At 40.6% G+C, this 18,495-nt stretch overlaps 1 protein-coding gene across 1 annotated transcript; it reads left to right on the forward strand.

Annotated features, from left to right (window-relative positions):
* The first annotated feature begins 1,092 nt into the window (after positions 1–1,092).
* dusp7 (dual specificity phosphatase 7) lies at positions 1,093–15,711 on the forward strand. Its single transcript, XM_084348930.1, has 3 exons — positions 1,093–3,938; positions 6,653–7,081; positions 10,757–15,711. Exons 1-3 carry the CDS (start codon positions 3,530–3,532, stop codon positions 11,071–11,073), a joined length of 1,155 nt encoding a protein of 384 aa, XP_084205056.1. The 5' UTR covers positions 1,093–3,529; the 3' UTR covers positions 11,074–15,711.
* Positions 15,712–18,495: the final 2,784 nt, after the last annotated feature.

Below are 18,495 nucleotides of genomic sequence, written 5' to 3' on the forward strand. Positions count from 1 at the left end.
TTAGCAGCCAAGAGCCAATTTTCAGATAAGAACATGTCCAGTAATTGAAGCTAATGTGTGGAGGTGTGGGTGAGTGAATGAAGCGAGTGTTACACTAATGGTGATTGAGTATAAGTGTGAAGAAGATCAGTGGAAAATGAACCATTTCTTGTGCACGAGGACCATAATAATACAGAGTTACACATCTGTCCTCTTGTAAGTCGTTACAACACAGCCAATTCAGGAATAAACACTCAGAGTCACATTGGATTCAACTCTGATTCTGAGCCGTTTACCAACGAGCTCAGAGATCACTCTTAAACTTCAGGGATTAAACAGTGGATTTGTCTTCGCTCCTGTATATCAACCTGACTGCAGCAGTGATCCACGGACGGAAGTCTTTCTTTGATTGCTCCATCGTCAAGCGTTCATCTTCTGTAATGTTGACTGCTGGCTGGTGCTGGAGGAGAAATGTACTTTACTACATGAACGTCACATTACAGACAGGAGCGGGGGAAAGAAGTTAAAGAACTAGAGTCTCTGGTGAGTGCTGAGTTCAGTGATTGACCTGAAGGCAAACACAGGTACACACCCTCTGTGTGTCCTTGTTTGCTATCTTACGGCTATTGTACAGCAAAGTGATCTGGCTGTTTAAGGCAGTAAAACACTCCTGCAAACACACCATTAGACAAACTGATGAAAATCACTTTGACGTGACATATGCACAAATGTTGCTGGACAACTATTCACGTCACATGACTCCCTTGCTCAATCTGTGTGGTAAGTTATAGCGATGGGACCATATAACGCCGTTACCTTTAGTAAACTTGTGGATTCCTCTGGTTCTGAACATTGTCAGAAACAATTGTGATAATGTAAGTACACAACTCAACAAAATACATAACAAAGTGTTACATCCCTGTAAAGCCAGGGGATGAGGGGAGGGACATAGTCAAATAATACCGGGAGTAAAAGAAGAAAGAGAAACGAGTTTAAACACAAAAGTTTTATTTACAAATGAAACATAAAAGTAATTAGCGTCTTCAAAAGGAAGATCTTTTCATCCTTCAAAGGAAGAAAAAGACAACTGACGTAACAAAACTCAGAGCAGCTCACGCGCTAAATGTTGGTGCACTAATTGATAAAAGGAAATCACCTTACCGGTCACGGTTCAAGCTCACACAGCACACTATAGCTGCTTGGTTCACTGGCCCTGTTGTTAGTTTACGCTGCGCTTATAAAATCACCAAGGCCCAATGAAGAGGGAGAGCAGGTGTGATCCTCCACTCATTGACGACAACACCAACACAACCATGACACTAGGTTGGTAACACAAGGGGCGAGTCGGTTTTAGATGTCTCTTCTTCTCCATGGCAACAGTGAGCGAGGCTCAGATTGTAGTCATTAAAGCGTCCACCGTGTGAAAATGACGGTGGAAACATTTTTTACCCAGAAAGAAAATTATAATCATCGAAACTGGTGGTTATAGTGTGCTGTAGGGATGACGTATTTTTGTAGGTGACCAAGGAAGTTGGCATGGCTCTGGATCCCTGACAGAAAGCTGATGGGTATTTTTGAATATCGCTGAAAATAATCTCTGTGGCAGACACAAGTTTATGATAAGTACACGTTTTGTTCAGCAAGGTAATCTCCACAGATGAACACCACTTTTGTGATGGTGTTTAACATCCGTGACAACTTCTGTAGTCTCATTTAGTCACTTTTAAGACACGTTACGGCTTAATAATTAAATTGTAGGACATTTAATGGTGTTTTTTACGTTGTAGAACAAAACATTGCAAATATTTTAAGCCTCAAGACCTTATTTCACACATCTAATCAAAAATACATTCAATGAACCCATTGACTTTGAGACGAGGGAACCGAAAGTGCAAAACTGTGAATTGATTTCCGTATTTTAGGACTCATTACTACACCGCTTTATTGCATAAACCTAGGGGCTTGTTACATCATCCAGGAGTGTCCCATGTTGTCATCTCACCGCATGGTGTCATCTAGTAGCTATTCTGGACCTTTCAAACCACACAAATGTTCAAATCTCTATTTTTCTGAGAGCTTTAAAGGTGCAATGTGAACAAGAATAAGAATTTTAGCTTTAAACTTTCAAAAATGAGCTAAACTTATCAACAGAACGTGAACTAATAACAGTTTTGACGCTGTGTCAAATACGTATGTGCTGCCCCCTATTTGTTTGGTGTACGAATGTGAAAGATAGCCAATTCTTACATATTGCACCTTTAAGGACATGTTGTGGATGTAGTGAAAACAATCTCAACCCAAGGTCCATTTATAGGCTGAAAGAGGACATAACATGTTTGTTTTTCTGATGCGAAACATTGGTCAGATGAAACTATTAATAAAAAACATAATATTTTTATCACCTGTTGAGAACCAGCCTTTATTTTGGGTCTCTGCTCAAAAATCACACGCCCATATGTAACAGAATGTATCTCTGCAACTACATGGTCTATTATCATCAACTCTGCCAACTTTTATGCTAATAAAAGCAAAATTAGAGAGGTTTAAGTACAGATTACTCAGGCAGAACCTCCAAATGTGACATTTAGAGACATTTTGGCACGTTTTGTGGTGCATCTGTGCCATTTAACATGTCGCAGGTACCAAACTATATATCTCACTTATATGTTACCATGTAAGTCCAACTGGGCTCCGCTCAGGCTTAACAGATTAATGAAAAATATCAGACAAAATGTTCAAGAATGAAGCTTCAGTCTCATGGTTCACAATGAAAATCTGCAACTTTACTCATAAAAAACAAGAAAAAGCCACTTTATAAACGTGTAAATAAAAGTCAAGAGAGATTCACTAAGTCAAACGTGTCATTCAAAGTTCGACTACACTGTCCAGACTATCAATGAATGGTTATGAATGTCATGAAAAGCGTCGAGCAGCAGCTCTGCGCCTTTAAATCTGCGCGCTCCTCCCTCTTCTCAATGACAAGCCCGCAGAGCCTCTTTAACGCATCCAGTGGAAATGACAAACCAGAGGCGCTCCACGGGCCAGCATGTCAAACACTAACAATAATCATGGGCTTTAGCGACGGCGACTCATCCGAACCTCGCATCCCGAGACACTAACGAGCCTCCTCTGGGCCGTTTCGTCGGTCTGCGGACGCGTCAAAGTTGGAGCAGGGCATCGCCGAATGGACGTCGATGGGCTGGAATGAAACCTCCACTTCTATCGGACTGAAGGAAGGAGGGAAAGAAACCTCTGCATGTTCAAGTTTCCTGCTCCGGCTAGAGGGGCATCGGTGCGTGCTTGTTGGATGTGGGTGCGTGTGGGGAAGTGTGTGTTGGGTGCGTGTGTGTGCGCGCCCGCAGCAGGAGCAGCAGCAGCAGGAGCAGCAGCAGGAGGAGCAGCGGCGGCGGCGGCGGTGGTGGTGGTGGTGGCGGTGGCCGCGGGAAGGGAAGTTTAGCAGCGCCGTGATTTTTCCTCTCCTCCTCTCCAGATATTCCGTTGTGTTGTTTTTCATGTCACAGCAGGGGGCAGGCGGATTAACGTTTCCCTGATGAAAATTAATCATCTGTGGAGAGGCTCTGTGATCGTGACTATTATGATGATGTCGAGTAAGAGCGTGGAGTGGCTGCAGGAGGAGCTGGAGTCCGGGGCCAGCTCTCTGCTGCTGCTGGACTGCAGACCCCATGAGCTGTACGAGTCCTCGCACATCGAGTCGGCCATCAACCTGGCCATCCCGGGCCTCATGCTCCGGAGGCTGAAGAAGGGCAACCTCCCCATCCGCTCCATCATCCCCAACAACGAGGACAAGGAGAAATTCGTGAAGCGCTGCAAGACGGACGTGGTGGTTCTGTACGACGAGGCGGCTCCGGAGCGGCAGGAGTCCGGGCTGGGGAGCTCCGTGCTGGGGCTGCTCCTGCAGAAGCTGCGGGACGACGGGTGCAAGGCTTTCTATCTGGAGGGTAAGAGCAGACACTGGATGTGTGTGTGTGTGTGTTACAGTCCCCGTTTTTAATTCATAAAAACTCACGCTGACTCTGTGGTTTTGAACTCCAGCTGGAGATGTTTAATTTCACTTTGATTTAATAAGTTTAATGACAATCAGCAATATGTCACACCTTGCGCCTTTCTGTGCCCGGATCGTTTAATTATAAGACACATTTGTTGTATTATTTTGTCTCTTTGGCTCGTCCGGAACAAAACGCGTGAGATTTGGGCGCTTTGGTGGGGATGATTTAAATAAAAAATAAATGAATAAATAAAAAAAACACGTCTTAACTCTAGACAAACCATTAGTTTTAGCAGTAATAACTATAAAACGTTATTACAGGTTATTAATTGTCATATTGTGGCGGTGCTTCCCTAAAAATCCAGCTGTCATCATCTGCCTGCACACTAAACTTTGTTTTTTTATTATTTCTCATAAGGACGCATGTTAATTGTCAGGAATATCATCTTAACCACAGTTTTTATGTTATTTTTTTATAATAGATATAATCTAACATGCAGCTACACTCGCTGTGAAGTCATAATGAACTTTGACAGGAACACTTCCGACATAAATGATCGTCTGGATTTTAATTTTTTTTTTCAATCAGGACAGACTCGCTTTAATCACGAGCCAATCAAAAGAGACGCGAAGCAGCGTCCATGTGTCTCTGCAGACACACAGAGCTGGCTTAAATATGTTTTCAATTAAATGCTGCAGAAATGGCCCCGCCATGTTGTGCTCCTTTCGAAAAAGACTGGCGTTTTTTCTTTTTTTCTTTTTTTTTTTTCTTCTTCTTTTTTTTTTCATGAATGAAAAGAGAAACGAGGAGACGACGACCCACTGCGAATAATCCCCCCCAACAGTAAAGTAGATTATGGGATTAAAAACAGGGATAGATAGAGAGTGTTAGGAGATGTGGATGTGTTGGTAATCAGAGGTGATCAGAGAAAAATGTTTGCAGTGGAGTCACAAGCAGAGCTGCCATTCACAAAAAGTCCACTGAGCTGAGTAGTGAGTGTTGTGGAGCTCAGTGTCCTCCTGCTGCTGCTGCTGCTGCTGCTGCTGATCCTCCTCAGGGCTCAGCTTTTCTCAATGGAGCACATCTGTCCAGCTGCATGTCTGCCTTTTTCAGCATATCACCATATTCTCCTGTTATCTGCCACATCTGTATGTGATGTAGTGGCATATTAATAACTGAATTTCATTAAAAAATCTTTTTTTTATTCAGTTACAAGCCCATATGATTACAGACATGACATTATTTGTCTTTATGTTAGTTAAAGGGGCACTGTGTAGTTTTGCAGAGAAAATTCAAACTAAGAATTTCAATGTTTATAATATTAATGAGGTGATAATAGAAACCCAGAAATGTACATTTTTTTCATAAGTGAATAAACAAGATGTTCTCAGAGGAAAACACTGTTTGAAGCTAAAAAGGTGGCAGGGTCCGCCACATATAAACGTAAAGTAAAGCAGTATGAAAGTTAGTCATGAAAACAAAGAGAGGATGTTTAGTTAGTTTGTTTAGGCATAAAATAAAAAAATAAAAAAAAATAAAAAATCAGTTAATGAAGATCTTAATTAAAATTTCTTCCCCAAAACTACAAACTGCACCTTTGACTATAGTGTGAATAAAATACGTATTGGAAGTGACGGGCCGCTGTGCAGCATATACTGTTATTAGAAAGTTAAGTCACTGTGGTGTAATGTGTACTGTTTGATTTAATTAATTTCATATCGTACACACAAAATGTCCGACCCTCATGGGTTTAAAAACACCGAAAGTACATTGACACCGATCAAAAATGTCAGTATATTTCATTTTATTACAAAATCGCAGGTTATATCACAGCTCTGACTTAAACAAGATGTTCTGTCTCGGTCAAAAGTGTGTACCTTATGTCCTCGTAGACATGACAGCAAAACAAACAAACAAACGTGTTAAACTTTATTTATCTGGTTATTTTTCTTCTTCTTTTCTTCTAATTTATTCACACCTGTTCAAAAATCCAACAGGTTTAGGAAACCATCATTAATAAATGGTAAATGTGTAGTTAGTTAAACTTAAGTTAGTTTTTTCACTGTTGACAAACAATGAAATGCTTTCTAAACCATTTATTAAGCAATTATAAAGATTTTTGTAAACATCAGTTAACTGTCAGATATCCTGCTTTCATTAGGCCTACATATCTTTGTCATCGGCATCCGTGCCAATAATCGAGTATCAGTCGGGCTCTAGTATTTATTCATCGTTTCAATGGTCAAAAATATCCATCAGTGTGTCTCAAAGCTCACGATGACATCCTCCAATATCTTCTTCTGTGACAACCCAAAAATATTCAGATTATTGTCATAGAGGAGTAAAGGAACAAGAAAATATTTACTTTGAAGAAGCTGGAATCAGAGAAGCCTTTATTCTGATGAATCGATTATCAGAGTAGTTGGTGATGAATTTAATAGTTGACAAGTAATTGAGTAATCGTTGCAGCTCTTGTTCATTCAGGTTTATAAACTAACTCTTGATCCCTTCGGTCTTGACATCCAGCTGCCATTTTGTAGACACTGAACTTCACATTTTGCCTTACAGAACCTGCATCCCTCACACTCTCTGCACCACCCAGTAAAATGATTGTCTCGGCTTTATTCTGAAATGAACCCTGTTCTGGTTTCTTCCTCGTCCTCCAGGGGGCTTCAACAAGTTCCAGTCGGAGTACCCCGAGCACTGCGAGACCAATCTGGACTGCTCCTGTCCCAGCAGCTCCCCACCAGCCTCCGTCCTCGGCCTGGGAGGACTGCGCATCAGCTCCGACTGCTCGGACGGGGAATCTGACCGCGAGCCGGGCAGCGCCACAGAATCCGAGGGCAGCCCGCTCCCCAACAACCAGCCAGCGTTTCCCGTCCAGATCCTGCCGTACCTTTACCTGGGCTGTGCCAAAGACTCCACCAACCTGGATGTGCTCAGCAAGTACAATATCAAGTACATCCTCAACGTGACGCCCAACCTGCCCAACATGTTCGAACATGAAGGGGATTTCAAGTACAAACAGATCCCCATCTCCGATCACTGGAGCCAGAACCTCTCGCAGTTTTTCCCCGAGGCCATTTCATTCATCGGTAAGTAGAGGCGGAGAGAGCTCAGATTGTGTCTGTGTCTGTCTGTGTGCTATGTTGTGTTGCTTTGGATCTATTTAGTGACAGCAGCGTAGCTAACAATTCTTTCACTTATCGATTAATCTGCTCATAATTTTCTTGGTTACATAAAGTGCCAGTTAATAAAGTTACAAAAAGGGGATGGCTTCCAGTTGACTCACAGTCTAAAACAAAAAAATCAGTTTACTTTCATTCATGACTAAGAAAAGAAGAAAATCTGCACATTCAAGAAGCCGAATCCATCAAATATTTGGTATATTTGCTTTAAAAATGATTAAATGATCATGAAAAGATCGTTTAATCAACTAATCGCTCCAGCTCTACAGTATGTACCTTTTAAAGCTGCAAGTAAACAATCACTTTCATTAGATTCATCTGGATTCATTTTTAATGAATCAATAAATGGTTTGTTCTAGTAAAGAGAAATGTAAAGAGGATAGAGTGTCGTCTAAAAAACAGGCATACATTTGTGTAGACCCATAATATGTATCTTGCAACCCCTCGCTGGGGAATGGAGAAATGTTGATATCTTCATATGAATTGAGGAGTCTGTAGCATCAAATATGTTTTGCTTAATTAAAAAAAAATACACAATGAATCCATCGTCAGAACTTTGTAGATATTTTGATGTTTCTGCTCTGGTTATAATGAGGACTGGTTGTTATTTATACTATAAATACATATTAGGGCTGCAACTAACAATTATTTTCATTGTTGACAAATCTCTTGATTACTATTTTCTGTAACCGAAAAGTAGTTTGGTCTGTAAAATGTTGGAACGATGGTGAAAAATGTCTTGTTTTGTCCACAACCCAAAGATATTTTCGTTTGCTGTCTTATAGGAGCAAAGAAAGCAGAACAGATTCTCAATATTGTTGGTGATTAATTTAATAGTTGGTAGCTAATCAATTGATCATTGCAGCTCTACTTCAAGTAACTTTTTTTTGTTCAATCTCTGAACATTTTCATTTAGTAATGAAATAAATCAGAGAAAACAGTAAAACTATGAGAATCTCCAACTGACTTCAGCACTGGTATAAAATCATGTAAAGATCTTCGTATAAAAATCGTGTTAAAACAGAATTAAATGTACCTTGTGTTTAAAACTGCTCCTGCCAGCTGCACGTAGACAGCCTGTGTTTTACTGCTTCTGGTTAAATATGAATACCACAAACTATAAAGCAAAGTCTTGAATAAAACATGGCCGAGGATTCTTTCACTGTGGGGTCATACTGAAGCCGCAAGAATTTTAACTGCCCCCCCCTCCCCATCATCTCGTTCCACATTTTCAGTATTTCCCATCATTCCCGTCATTCCTTCTGACTGAATTCCCAGAGAATGAGTAAATTCCCTCTCTGATGAGTCAATGAGTTCGTCTTAGATTGTCCAGACCCCCTCACATCTGTCTCTCCTTTCTCGACTAATGCCTCTGCTTAGGTGGGAGGAAGTGTGACATATGCCAGAGCACAGAGGTCGTGGCAGATTTGGGTCACGCTGATGTTAAACGGCAGCTAATTATGGGTGAAGCTCACGCTGAGAGGAGAGCGAGATGTGACCGTGCGCTGCTCTGCTGTTGTACGCTGCAGATTCCTTAAATAACTCAAATTATCGATTGATGATTTTTTGATGTTTTTCAAGAATGCAGAGACGGGGATGTGATCTGAGAAGTGGTTTCGATTCTCGCGTGTAAAGCGCAAATAAAGTGATGTAATACTGCACGATCAGATCAGAACAGATTAACCACAGGTTACTTATTTGACGTCTGAGGCCCGTATCGTTGGGTTTTGGTCTCCAGATGAGGATTTTTTTTGTGTGTGTAAAAGTGAGCACACATCAAATATAAATTTAATTTGGCATGCGCTTGGCAGTCTGAGCTCGTGAGCCAACTGACCCCAATCCTACAACAAGAGAGGCCGGCTGAGGGAGAGTGAGGAGAGTCAGAGAGAGAGAGATAAAGGAGAGGATGAGAGAGAGAAGAAAGGACAGAAGCACTTAACTCTCGCTCTAATGGCCTGTAGTGATGCAAGTGCAAGGGCTCGAAACTGATAGAAGGTGGATGGATGTAGCCTGTTAATAATGTAAGATGTTTTTTTTTTTATTCATGTTTTTCGACGGACCGAGAGCTAGAAAGCAGAATGAAACATGACTTTCTGCTGTCATTGAGAAGGGTCACTCCGGATTTTCAAAATATGACATGAAATACTTGGAGAGGAAGATCTAAATCTCAGCTCTCGTGTAACGACGCGTTACTTCTGTGAATTGTAGAGCTGCAGCAACTAGTCGATCAAAGGAATAGTCGATTTTGATAATCTTGTAATCGTTTAAAGTCTTTATTCAAGCAAAAATGTCAAACATTTGCTAGATCCAGCTCCTTAAATGTAAGGATTTGTGGCTTTTCTTTGTCATTTATAATATAAAATCAAGGGTCTTTGGGTTTTAAACTATTGATTGGACAAAAGAAGAAATTTGAAAACGTTAAGTTGGGCTCCGGGAAAATTGTGATGAGCATTTTTCACAGTTTTTTTTTACATTTTACAGACCCAGCACCTACTAGATTAATCGTTAAACTAAAGATAATTGCGATTTGGCGCCCCACATATTTTCTAAGTGCAACACTACTGTCGCAAATACAAATCCCAGGTCTGTAACAGTTTGTCAGATGTAACGTAGGTGCTAACTACAAACAAAACTCATTACGTAACAGTGTTGTGTTGAAGTTGCCATGTATGTAACGCTGTGATCCTCTCACTGAGGTTACATAGTGAAGAAACAAGTGATGGGGGCAGAGTGGCTGAGACAGAGACACCATTTACCCTGTTACAAGACACTGTACCATCACAATGATTTTGAAGCTGTTATTTAAGGGTGAAAAAGTTGCTTTAATTATTCTAATTTAGTTGTAATTAAATACTAATGAAACTTGTTACTGATTGAGTCATAAATGTCTTTTACACATGAAGAATTTAGTCTCATGTGAAGAAAAATAATCTGTTGTTCTAAAGTCTCTGAAAATTTGCTTTGCCGTAATCATTAAATAGTCACGACTGAATCAGCGACAGTCAGATTTAACATTAGAAACATTTTTAGATGTTATTTCACACTTAAAAAAAACTCTCAACTCTGATCAAAGAGCGATCTCTTCCAACTGAGCTCTGCCAACTTCAAACCGCTGAGAGAAAAAGAGATGCAAAAATATGTCGTGTGAAACCAAAACTGTCCAAACTTTGGCAGAAAACTGTGTGTTCATGCACGAACCCATCGCTCATAGTATCAAGCTTGAAAAAAAAGGACTGCAGAGCCTTTGAATATATTGTCTACTATATATTAATGTGATCTAGCATATTAATCATATTGTGATTACTATTTATATTGTGTAAATATTGTTAATTATTTATTAGGATCCCTGTCAGTTGTTGGCATATTAAATTACAATATGTTCAAAAGATATACTGCAGCTATTAAAATCAAATTAAAGCAAACATGTAGCATACAAACAATTAGAAGAATTGACAGTAAAACATGATTAGTGTTTGTTTGTTGATCATCTGAAGGTGTGTGACTGAAACACAAGTTTTAACAGTAATCTTATCCTCATCTTTTCCCCTGCTCTCTTCTTTCCCCCCCATACTTCCTCCTCAGATGAGGCCCGCTCCAAAAAGTGCGGCATTCTCGTGCACTGTCTGGCCGGGATCAGCCGCTCGGTGACCGTCACGGTGGCCTATCTGATGCAGAAGCTCAACCTGTCGCTCAACGACGCGTACGACTTCGTCAAGCGGAAAAAGTCCAACATCTCCCCGAACTTCAACTTCATGGGCCAGCTCCTGGACTTTGAGCGGACGCTGGGCCTCAACAGCCCCTGTGACAACCGCTCGACCTCCCCGACACACGACCAGCTCTTCTTCACCACCCCGACCAATCACAACGTGTTTCAGCTGGACACGCTGGAGTCCACATGAAAATCAGACGGTGAACTTTCCCTTCTCTGGGGTGTCACGGTGGTGTCATTAACAAGTGGCTGCACTGGAGGGAAGCAGCCAGTTTTAGTGAATGTTTTAGCCTCCCGGTGGCTCGTCGTATGAGATCCTGGCCACGGAGCAGCGTCGGAGGGGCAGGAGAGGTCACAGATGCCACGTTAAAAAGGGGGAAGAGAGAGTTTTTTAACCCAGAGGGGGAACTGACAGACGGGCTTTTTTTGCGATGGCGTCCTCCTTTGGAGTTGATTGAAATCGAGGCAAAGAGCCCCCGTCTTGCTAACGAAGAACCGAGGAGACTTATCTGACTGAGAAACTGAGCGGCAGCGGGTCAGACAGCTTCATACAAAGATAGGAAAAATCTACAGCACTCAATTTATGAGACGTCGTCTCCGACTTTCTGTCCCGGCTCTCTGAGCTGAGTTGACTGGTGCCAAGTGGAGAATCTGGGATTTGCTTGTAGGAAATCTCGCTCTACTGAATGTAGAGTTTTATAAACCAAGGAATTAACACACACACACACACACACACACACACACACACACACACACACACACACAAACAAAGTATGTATGTTTGTACTGTATGTACTGTATGTATGTTAACGTACATAGAAGAAAATGTATGGGCAGTCCTTAACAAATTCAGTATGTCTATATGCATTTTTGTATATTTTTGTGTACATTTACGCACAAATCTATACCTTATATAAATATATACGCATAGAAATCTTATCTATCCAATCCAATAATGGCTTAAGAGAATGTAAAACTAAAGAAGGTGGGACTGGTGTGGCGGCGCCAACAAAGAGGAACATGGTGAGATTCCTAGTTGTCTTTTTTTTTTTTTTTTAAGTTTCGTTTTTCTTTAGGTTCGCAATGACCTAATGCAGTTTGCACAGTGGTGTAGCCATTGACTTGTTGGCACTTGGAGCCAGTGCTTGGAAGCAGGCAGATAAAGAGACATTCAGAGAGGAGGAGCGGAGAGGAGAGGCCAGTCCCAGGCTGCGACGAGTCCCAACAGCTGCACGGCGGAGTGGGGAGGGAGCAGGAGCTGGGCCCCCGAGCGAAGGACGAGGTTCAGGGGTTGGGACGAGGGCATGGGGTTAGGAATCATCAGTTGAATCGTGGTTGGGTAGATTTGACATTTAGCCAACTGCTCTCAAGTGCAAGTTCCCAGTTCTTACTTCCTTCCCCATATGACTGTTCATCATGTTGCCTAACAAGAAACGCCAGTTGTTTCGAGCAGCTGTTTGAATTATTTTGGTCGTTTCAGTCAGAAACTCTCAACTTCCTTTTGGTTTTTTCATCACAGCATCTAACGGCTTTGACTTTTGTAATTTGAGGCAGAGAGCTGAGCAAGGGGTCAGGGTCGGCGTCGGGGGATGATAAGGGCAGTGGTGACATTTCCAAGCAACTTTTTGGCCAGCTCTTCTTAGCAACCTTTGGGCGCGAAAGTGCCTCAACACGCTTGCATTACCTGACTCCTTTTCGCCTAAGAGGAAGTTGTTAGTTGATCTGTCGTCCTAGCTTTGATCCCCAGGTACAAATTTGCCAAAAAGAGACTCTCACTTGAGGGACTATGATTGTAACCTGGTCTCGGTGTTGGGATTATGATGATGTGGACTGGGACTGGCCTCAGTTTACAGACTGCACTTAGCTACTTAAATAGCTTCACGTCCCTTAACTGCATCGGAGAAACAGGAGGAAGGTCTTTCTGTAAAGGGATCACCCATTTCGTCAAAGAGAAGTTTGTCTGAGTTGATTCACCCTTAAGCCTTGGGTATATTAAATGAAAGATATATTAAACACAAATTGATATAAATATATATATTATAGAGCTAATAGTAAACAGATTATTTTGTATACCTGAGCATGTTGTGGTACTGTATGCTCTCTAACAGTAGACATAACCACGGGTTGGATGTTGCTTTACCAGGAGGGAAGACGAACGATGGGGACCGTTTTTTTAAATGCTGTTGCTGCTGAACACAGCAGTAAACAGCATGTGGTTAAGGAGTTTTCTGAGACTCTGTTCACATCTAAAGCACCTTAACGAGAAAGACCGGTTTAATGTGGGTTTCCTCTTCTGAGTGGAACAACACCGCAGCACTGTTGGCAGCGTCTGTAGGTACGCTTGGGTGTCACGCAAGAACATTTCAGCTCGTAAGTGCACAAAAGTCTTTCAACCTGATGAATGTCACGGTCACAAATATAATCAACTCCATAACTGCTACAGAAGGCCACCTGCTGTTCAATTCCTGGGCAGGTTTCATTCACAAACGTATCCACACGTATACGGATAATTTTCTCAATTGTTTTCCTTCCGTTCTTCAAAGACGACCTTCGTTTTACAAAATATCTTCATACACACAAGAACACAAAAATGATTCTCAACATGCGTAGTGAGCTTATTCTATTTAAATAAAATGACCAAAAATGTGATACAGCCATCATCCAAAACCGTAGAAAACCACCTTCACATGTTGAAAACTTTAAATTACACCTAGCAGCGCTAACCGAAAGTAAACAAACGGGTAGTCCCTGCAAAAGTTTTAGTTTAATGACATCATCATTTCCCCAAAAACTCTGCTTTATGTGAGTTAAGACAAATTCTGCACTTTAGAAGGGGTTTAAAAAAGTCTCAAACACAATTTGGGTGAAAAAAAGAAAATATCCGTAGTCGTGTGGACAAAGCCAAAGAGAAAAAAACCCTGAATGAATCAGCAGATGGAAACGTAACAAATTTAGCACTGACAATAGGTTTATTTATTATTATTTTTAAAGGTGAGGTGGTCATCGAAGAGCAAAACCATTTAGCTACAGGTGAGGAGGAGGAGGTTTAGCTCTACAGTGTGGAGGCTCTTAAAGTAAAACACGTGGTTTCCCCCGTGGAGAAAGTAGGACAATCTGCTCATGACTCCTACGACATGTCTGGACCACAAGTGACATTTAGATAAATTGGTGAATGTGAAAAAATTGAGAAGACGCCTGTACGTTCACAAAACCAGGAGTCACAGATGTTTTTACTAACTGTCAGCTCTTGCTCCGGTTTGTTGGTGCACTGAGAAAGACCTGAAGTTGGTTGAAACGTCACAAATCAAACTAAAAGGAGAACGTGACACCTGTGGCACGAATCTGTTTGTATGTGTTTCTTGCGTGAGGCCCATTAATCATTGCCAACTACAGAAATGAGTTTTCAAAGCGTTGATGTGGACGGGGTCTATACAGAAACAAAGAACTGGGTTTCAGAGGGGACAGCCGTTGAATCTGAACAGGGTTGGTTTTAGCTGGCCTTATATAATCTTTCTAACTTGTTTCTAATGCTGACTGTTCAATACTCTTTGTATCTCACTTTAGTAAAACATTGTGTAAAAAAGGAAATTGTTCATCTGTTATTTGAATCAGAACGCGGTAACAACAGACAGCGAGCTGTCGTTTTACTGTAACGGGTCACGCGAGGTCCTGTTTGTTACTCTGCAATATATCAAAACACCTTTTTGCAGTATTTTGTAGATCCAAGACCTCAAAATTTTTAAAATCTTCTTCTTTTGTACTATATCTATTCTATATGATTATACAAGATACAGCTCGATCTTGGCTTGTGGACTGAAGTAACATTTCACCTGGGGTGTGCAAAATGTGCGTTACCAACCTGAATGAGGCCCTCTCTAACACACACACACGCACACACACACACACACACATACAGTTTCACACAACCAGAGCTGTGGTTCAGCATGCCATTTATGTTTCACAATAGACGATTACACCACCCGGCTTTAATAATTACAAGGTCTTTTTCTGTCTTGTTTTGATATAACGTGCTCTATGCTATTCCTGTGGCCTTTCAATATGAATATATATCTAAGTATATATATGTTATGAATTTATATGCAAAAGTTCCTCTCCTATTATAGCATCAGAGATGAAGATAATACCACCATGCTTGAATGGACTTCCCTCGTCTGTAGTCATTTCCCCACTTACAATAAGAAAAACATCGAGGACTTGATCACTTGCACCCTAGGATTGAAATATATTTCAGTACGGAGCTTTTCTATTTAAAAAGAACATGGTTGATTTCAAGCTGCTTTCTTGTGTTTTTGTGTCTTTGTAACAATGAAAGAGAAATCAAGTCTTTTTCTCTGTTTGTAAATTTGCCAGATCACGGGAACGGTCCGTTTCTGTGTCCTTAAACTTGTAGCTACATCTCGGTGAGAATGTGTTTCGGGAGGGAAAGGCGTGAATGAGCGGGAGCCTCCGGAGGAGAGAGAGAGAGAGACGTGGCGGTCGTTGAATACAAAGTGAAAGAAAAAGTGAATGATTTTAAAAATGTTACCTCAGTGAGGATTTTTTCAGGGATTTTTTTGACAATGCATCTTGCATCGTGTTACAGCTTCGAACACACGTTGAATAGCTGTTTTGTATTGTGCTGTAAACAGTTTTTAAAAAAAGATGCAATCTGTCTGTGTGTGAAAACAAAGGGGCATGTTAACCAGGGCAGGTTCACCTTTCTGTCTACTGAAGGAAATACGATCGACCCTATGTATTGTACAGTATATGGAAACAACACAAGACATGTTTATACCGCAAATAAATATTGAAATATTTTTTTCTTTAACACGTGTTTCCTGTTTATTTCTTACTACATTAAAATCACTTCAATGGGAAATTACAATGAATGCAGAAGAATTTGTGATTATATTGATCAACATGTTGACAGCTTACATGGTAGCTTACAGTATTTGAATGTACTGTAAAGCAGCAGAGTCAGGACCCCACAAAGTGTCACAGGATAAATCTGATTGGTTATGAGATGAGAAAACAGACACAAAATTATATTCATTTAGACTTTCTTCCTAATACTTTCCTCATTCTTGTGAATTATTTTGATAATTTTACTGGTTCAGGTCAATAAATAATTTTTAATGTCACAGAAAAAATCGAATAATAAATCAAATGTTATTGAATCGGTCACAAACAGCCGCTGGTTTGTTTTTATGGGTTACAAGCAAATATGATTGAGATATTGATCAACATATTGACAGCTTACATGCTAGTTTACAGTATTTGATTGTACTATAAAGCAGTAGAGTCAGGACCCCCAAAAATAAATCTGATGGGTTACAAGATGATTAACATACATTACTCAAAATTGGTTAGGCATACTGGGATATTTTAGTGTTTCACTTGATTGTTTATTATGTGACATATCTGAATTTTTATTTTGTGTTTTGTGAATATTTTTGGTCCCCAACAATAATGCGACACATTTCATTTGACTTGTATTGCATATGCATGCATGCATATCCATGCAATATCCCAATATCCGTAACTCATTTTGAGTAGTTTACTTCTGCTGCACAAAATCATGGATAAAGAAATTATTCAAATGACAGAAAAATTTCAAAAAGCACTTTTTTGGTTAAAATGGTCACAACCAGTAGACGTACAGTTGCTAGTTTCTAATGAGGGTTCACAGGCAAATATGGTTGACCGAAAAGAGAGCTCCTGAACAGCTCTGTATGATATTAAAGCAACAGTTTGACATATCTGGCTGTGTGAAGCTGCTGCTAGCATCCAAAAAGACTGGAGACAGAAGAAACTTGGGGGTGTTCCCAGCCTTCATGCTAAGATAAGTAAATAAATGCTGGCTATAGATTTATATCAACAGAAAGACATGAGAATGGTATTAATCTTCTTAGTTAATCATCTAGGGAATGCTTAAGTCTCCTTATTTAGCATTTGTAGCACATGAAAATAAAAATAAAAGGTTTATAGCAGTAGAGTATAATGTGTTATAATGTGAGAATGTGTCTTCTCTCATGAATACATTTTTATATTATTAGAACTGTAAGAGGGAATAAAACGACAAAAAAGTTAATAAATACTAATAAATAATGAATACAACGACACTGCAGTGTGTTATAAACCATTTATTAAATGTTTATACACTGCTTATATCACTTAATGCTGTACGGGGGCTGTGTCTGTTCTGTTTGAAGTCAAACCAACCTTTCTGAGAAAGATTACGATAAGGAACAACAAGAAAGCAGAAACTGTTTCATTTAGTTTTTTGGTTTTGCTCAGACTTCCCCTCATCTCCTCCTACATTCACACACACACACACACACACATAGTCACACACACACACATACACACACACAGACACACAAAGGGTTTGTATTGTGGCTTTGTGACGGTTACACATCCGATTGCCTAACCTGAAACTCTGCCACTTCCCTTCCATGTAGTCTGCGCCACAGTGTTTTTTTGTGTGCGGCAGAGAAGGAACACGCTTGTTTACCATGAAATAACTTGAAAAATGAAACCAGCCTCAACCACTTCGATTGCAATCTAACCCTGTTTATGCAAATCTGTTACAACATATTTTCAGCACATTTTAGAGGAATATTTCTACTTTTTTTTGGAAATATTCTCATGTGCTTTCTTGGAAGCGGTTAGATTGATACCACGCTCATGTATGTCCGGTAAATAAGAAGCTGCAGCACAGAAGTCGACTAGCTCAGCTTCGCATAAAGAATGTAGACAAGGGTAAACAACTAGTCCGGCCCTGTCCAAAAGTAGCAAATTAAACTCACTAGCCCCTTCTAAAACTCCATAATCAGCGCATTATGTCTAATTTATATTATATCTAAAAAAAGTTAAACATGACAAGTGATTAAAACATTGTCCTCACACAGACCATAGCAAATTGGCTATTTACACTTTTGATTGATCTTCTCATCATAGGTGCATAATTACTTCTGTCACAATAAGGTTTACAATTCTATATATTAGCAGCAGAAGTGCAGCTGTTCTCCAGAGAAATGAGGAATAATATCTTTCCTTCTCCGAGCCCCACTGTCCATTAACTGTGCTCTCACATAACCTTTAATGCTTTTCTATCCTCTCAATTAGCAGGTAATAATGGCACATGTGTAGGCTGCATGAAAGCTGACAGTGAGGGAGAGAGTATCAGCACAGTGAGGAAGCGAGAAGGAGGGCTGGTGGTGGAAATAAAAAGAGCATCTTAAAGACAGCACTGTGAGCTGAGCTGAGCCGGCTATAAATATCTCCCCCTCTCTTCTCCTCTCCTCTCCTCGTCCTCTCCAGTGTTGGCTTCTCTTCCCTCCTTCTACATGGGCTCTTGTTCATTTTTTTTTGCCTTGACTTCCTCCTGCCGTCGCAACATCAAGAGAGCCATTCACCTCGTGGTGATTCAGGCAGGATATTAGCAGCGACAGCAGAGGTGATATAACGGAAATGAAGGCCCCACCCTGTTTGAAGAGACGGGGGACAGGATGATCGACACTACCGGCTGATAACTCTCTGGTTTCCTGGCAACATGATGACAGGGTTTCCCACATGCCCGTCATTACCATGGCAGTTCATGTAACAGGAA

The sequence above is a fragment of the Pagrus pagrus genome (assembly GCF_965226575.1).
Source record: "Pagrus pagrus genome assembly, chromosome: 3".
Lineage (NCBI taxonomy): Eukaryota > Metazoa > Chordata > Actinopteri > Spariformes > Sparidae > Pagrus > Pagrus pagrus.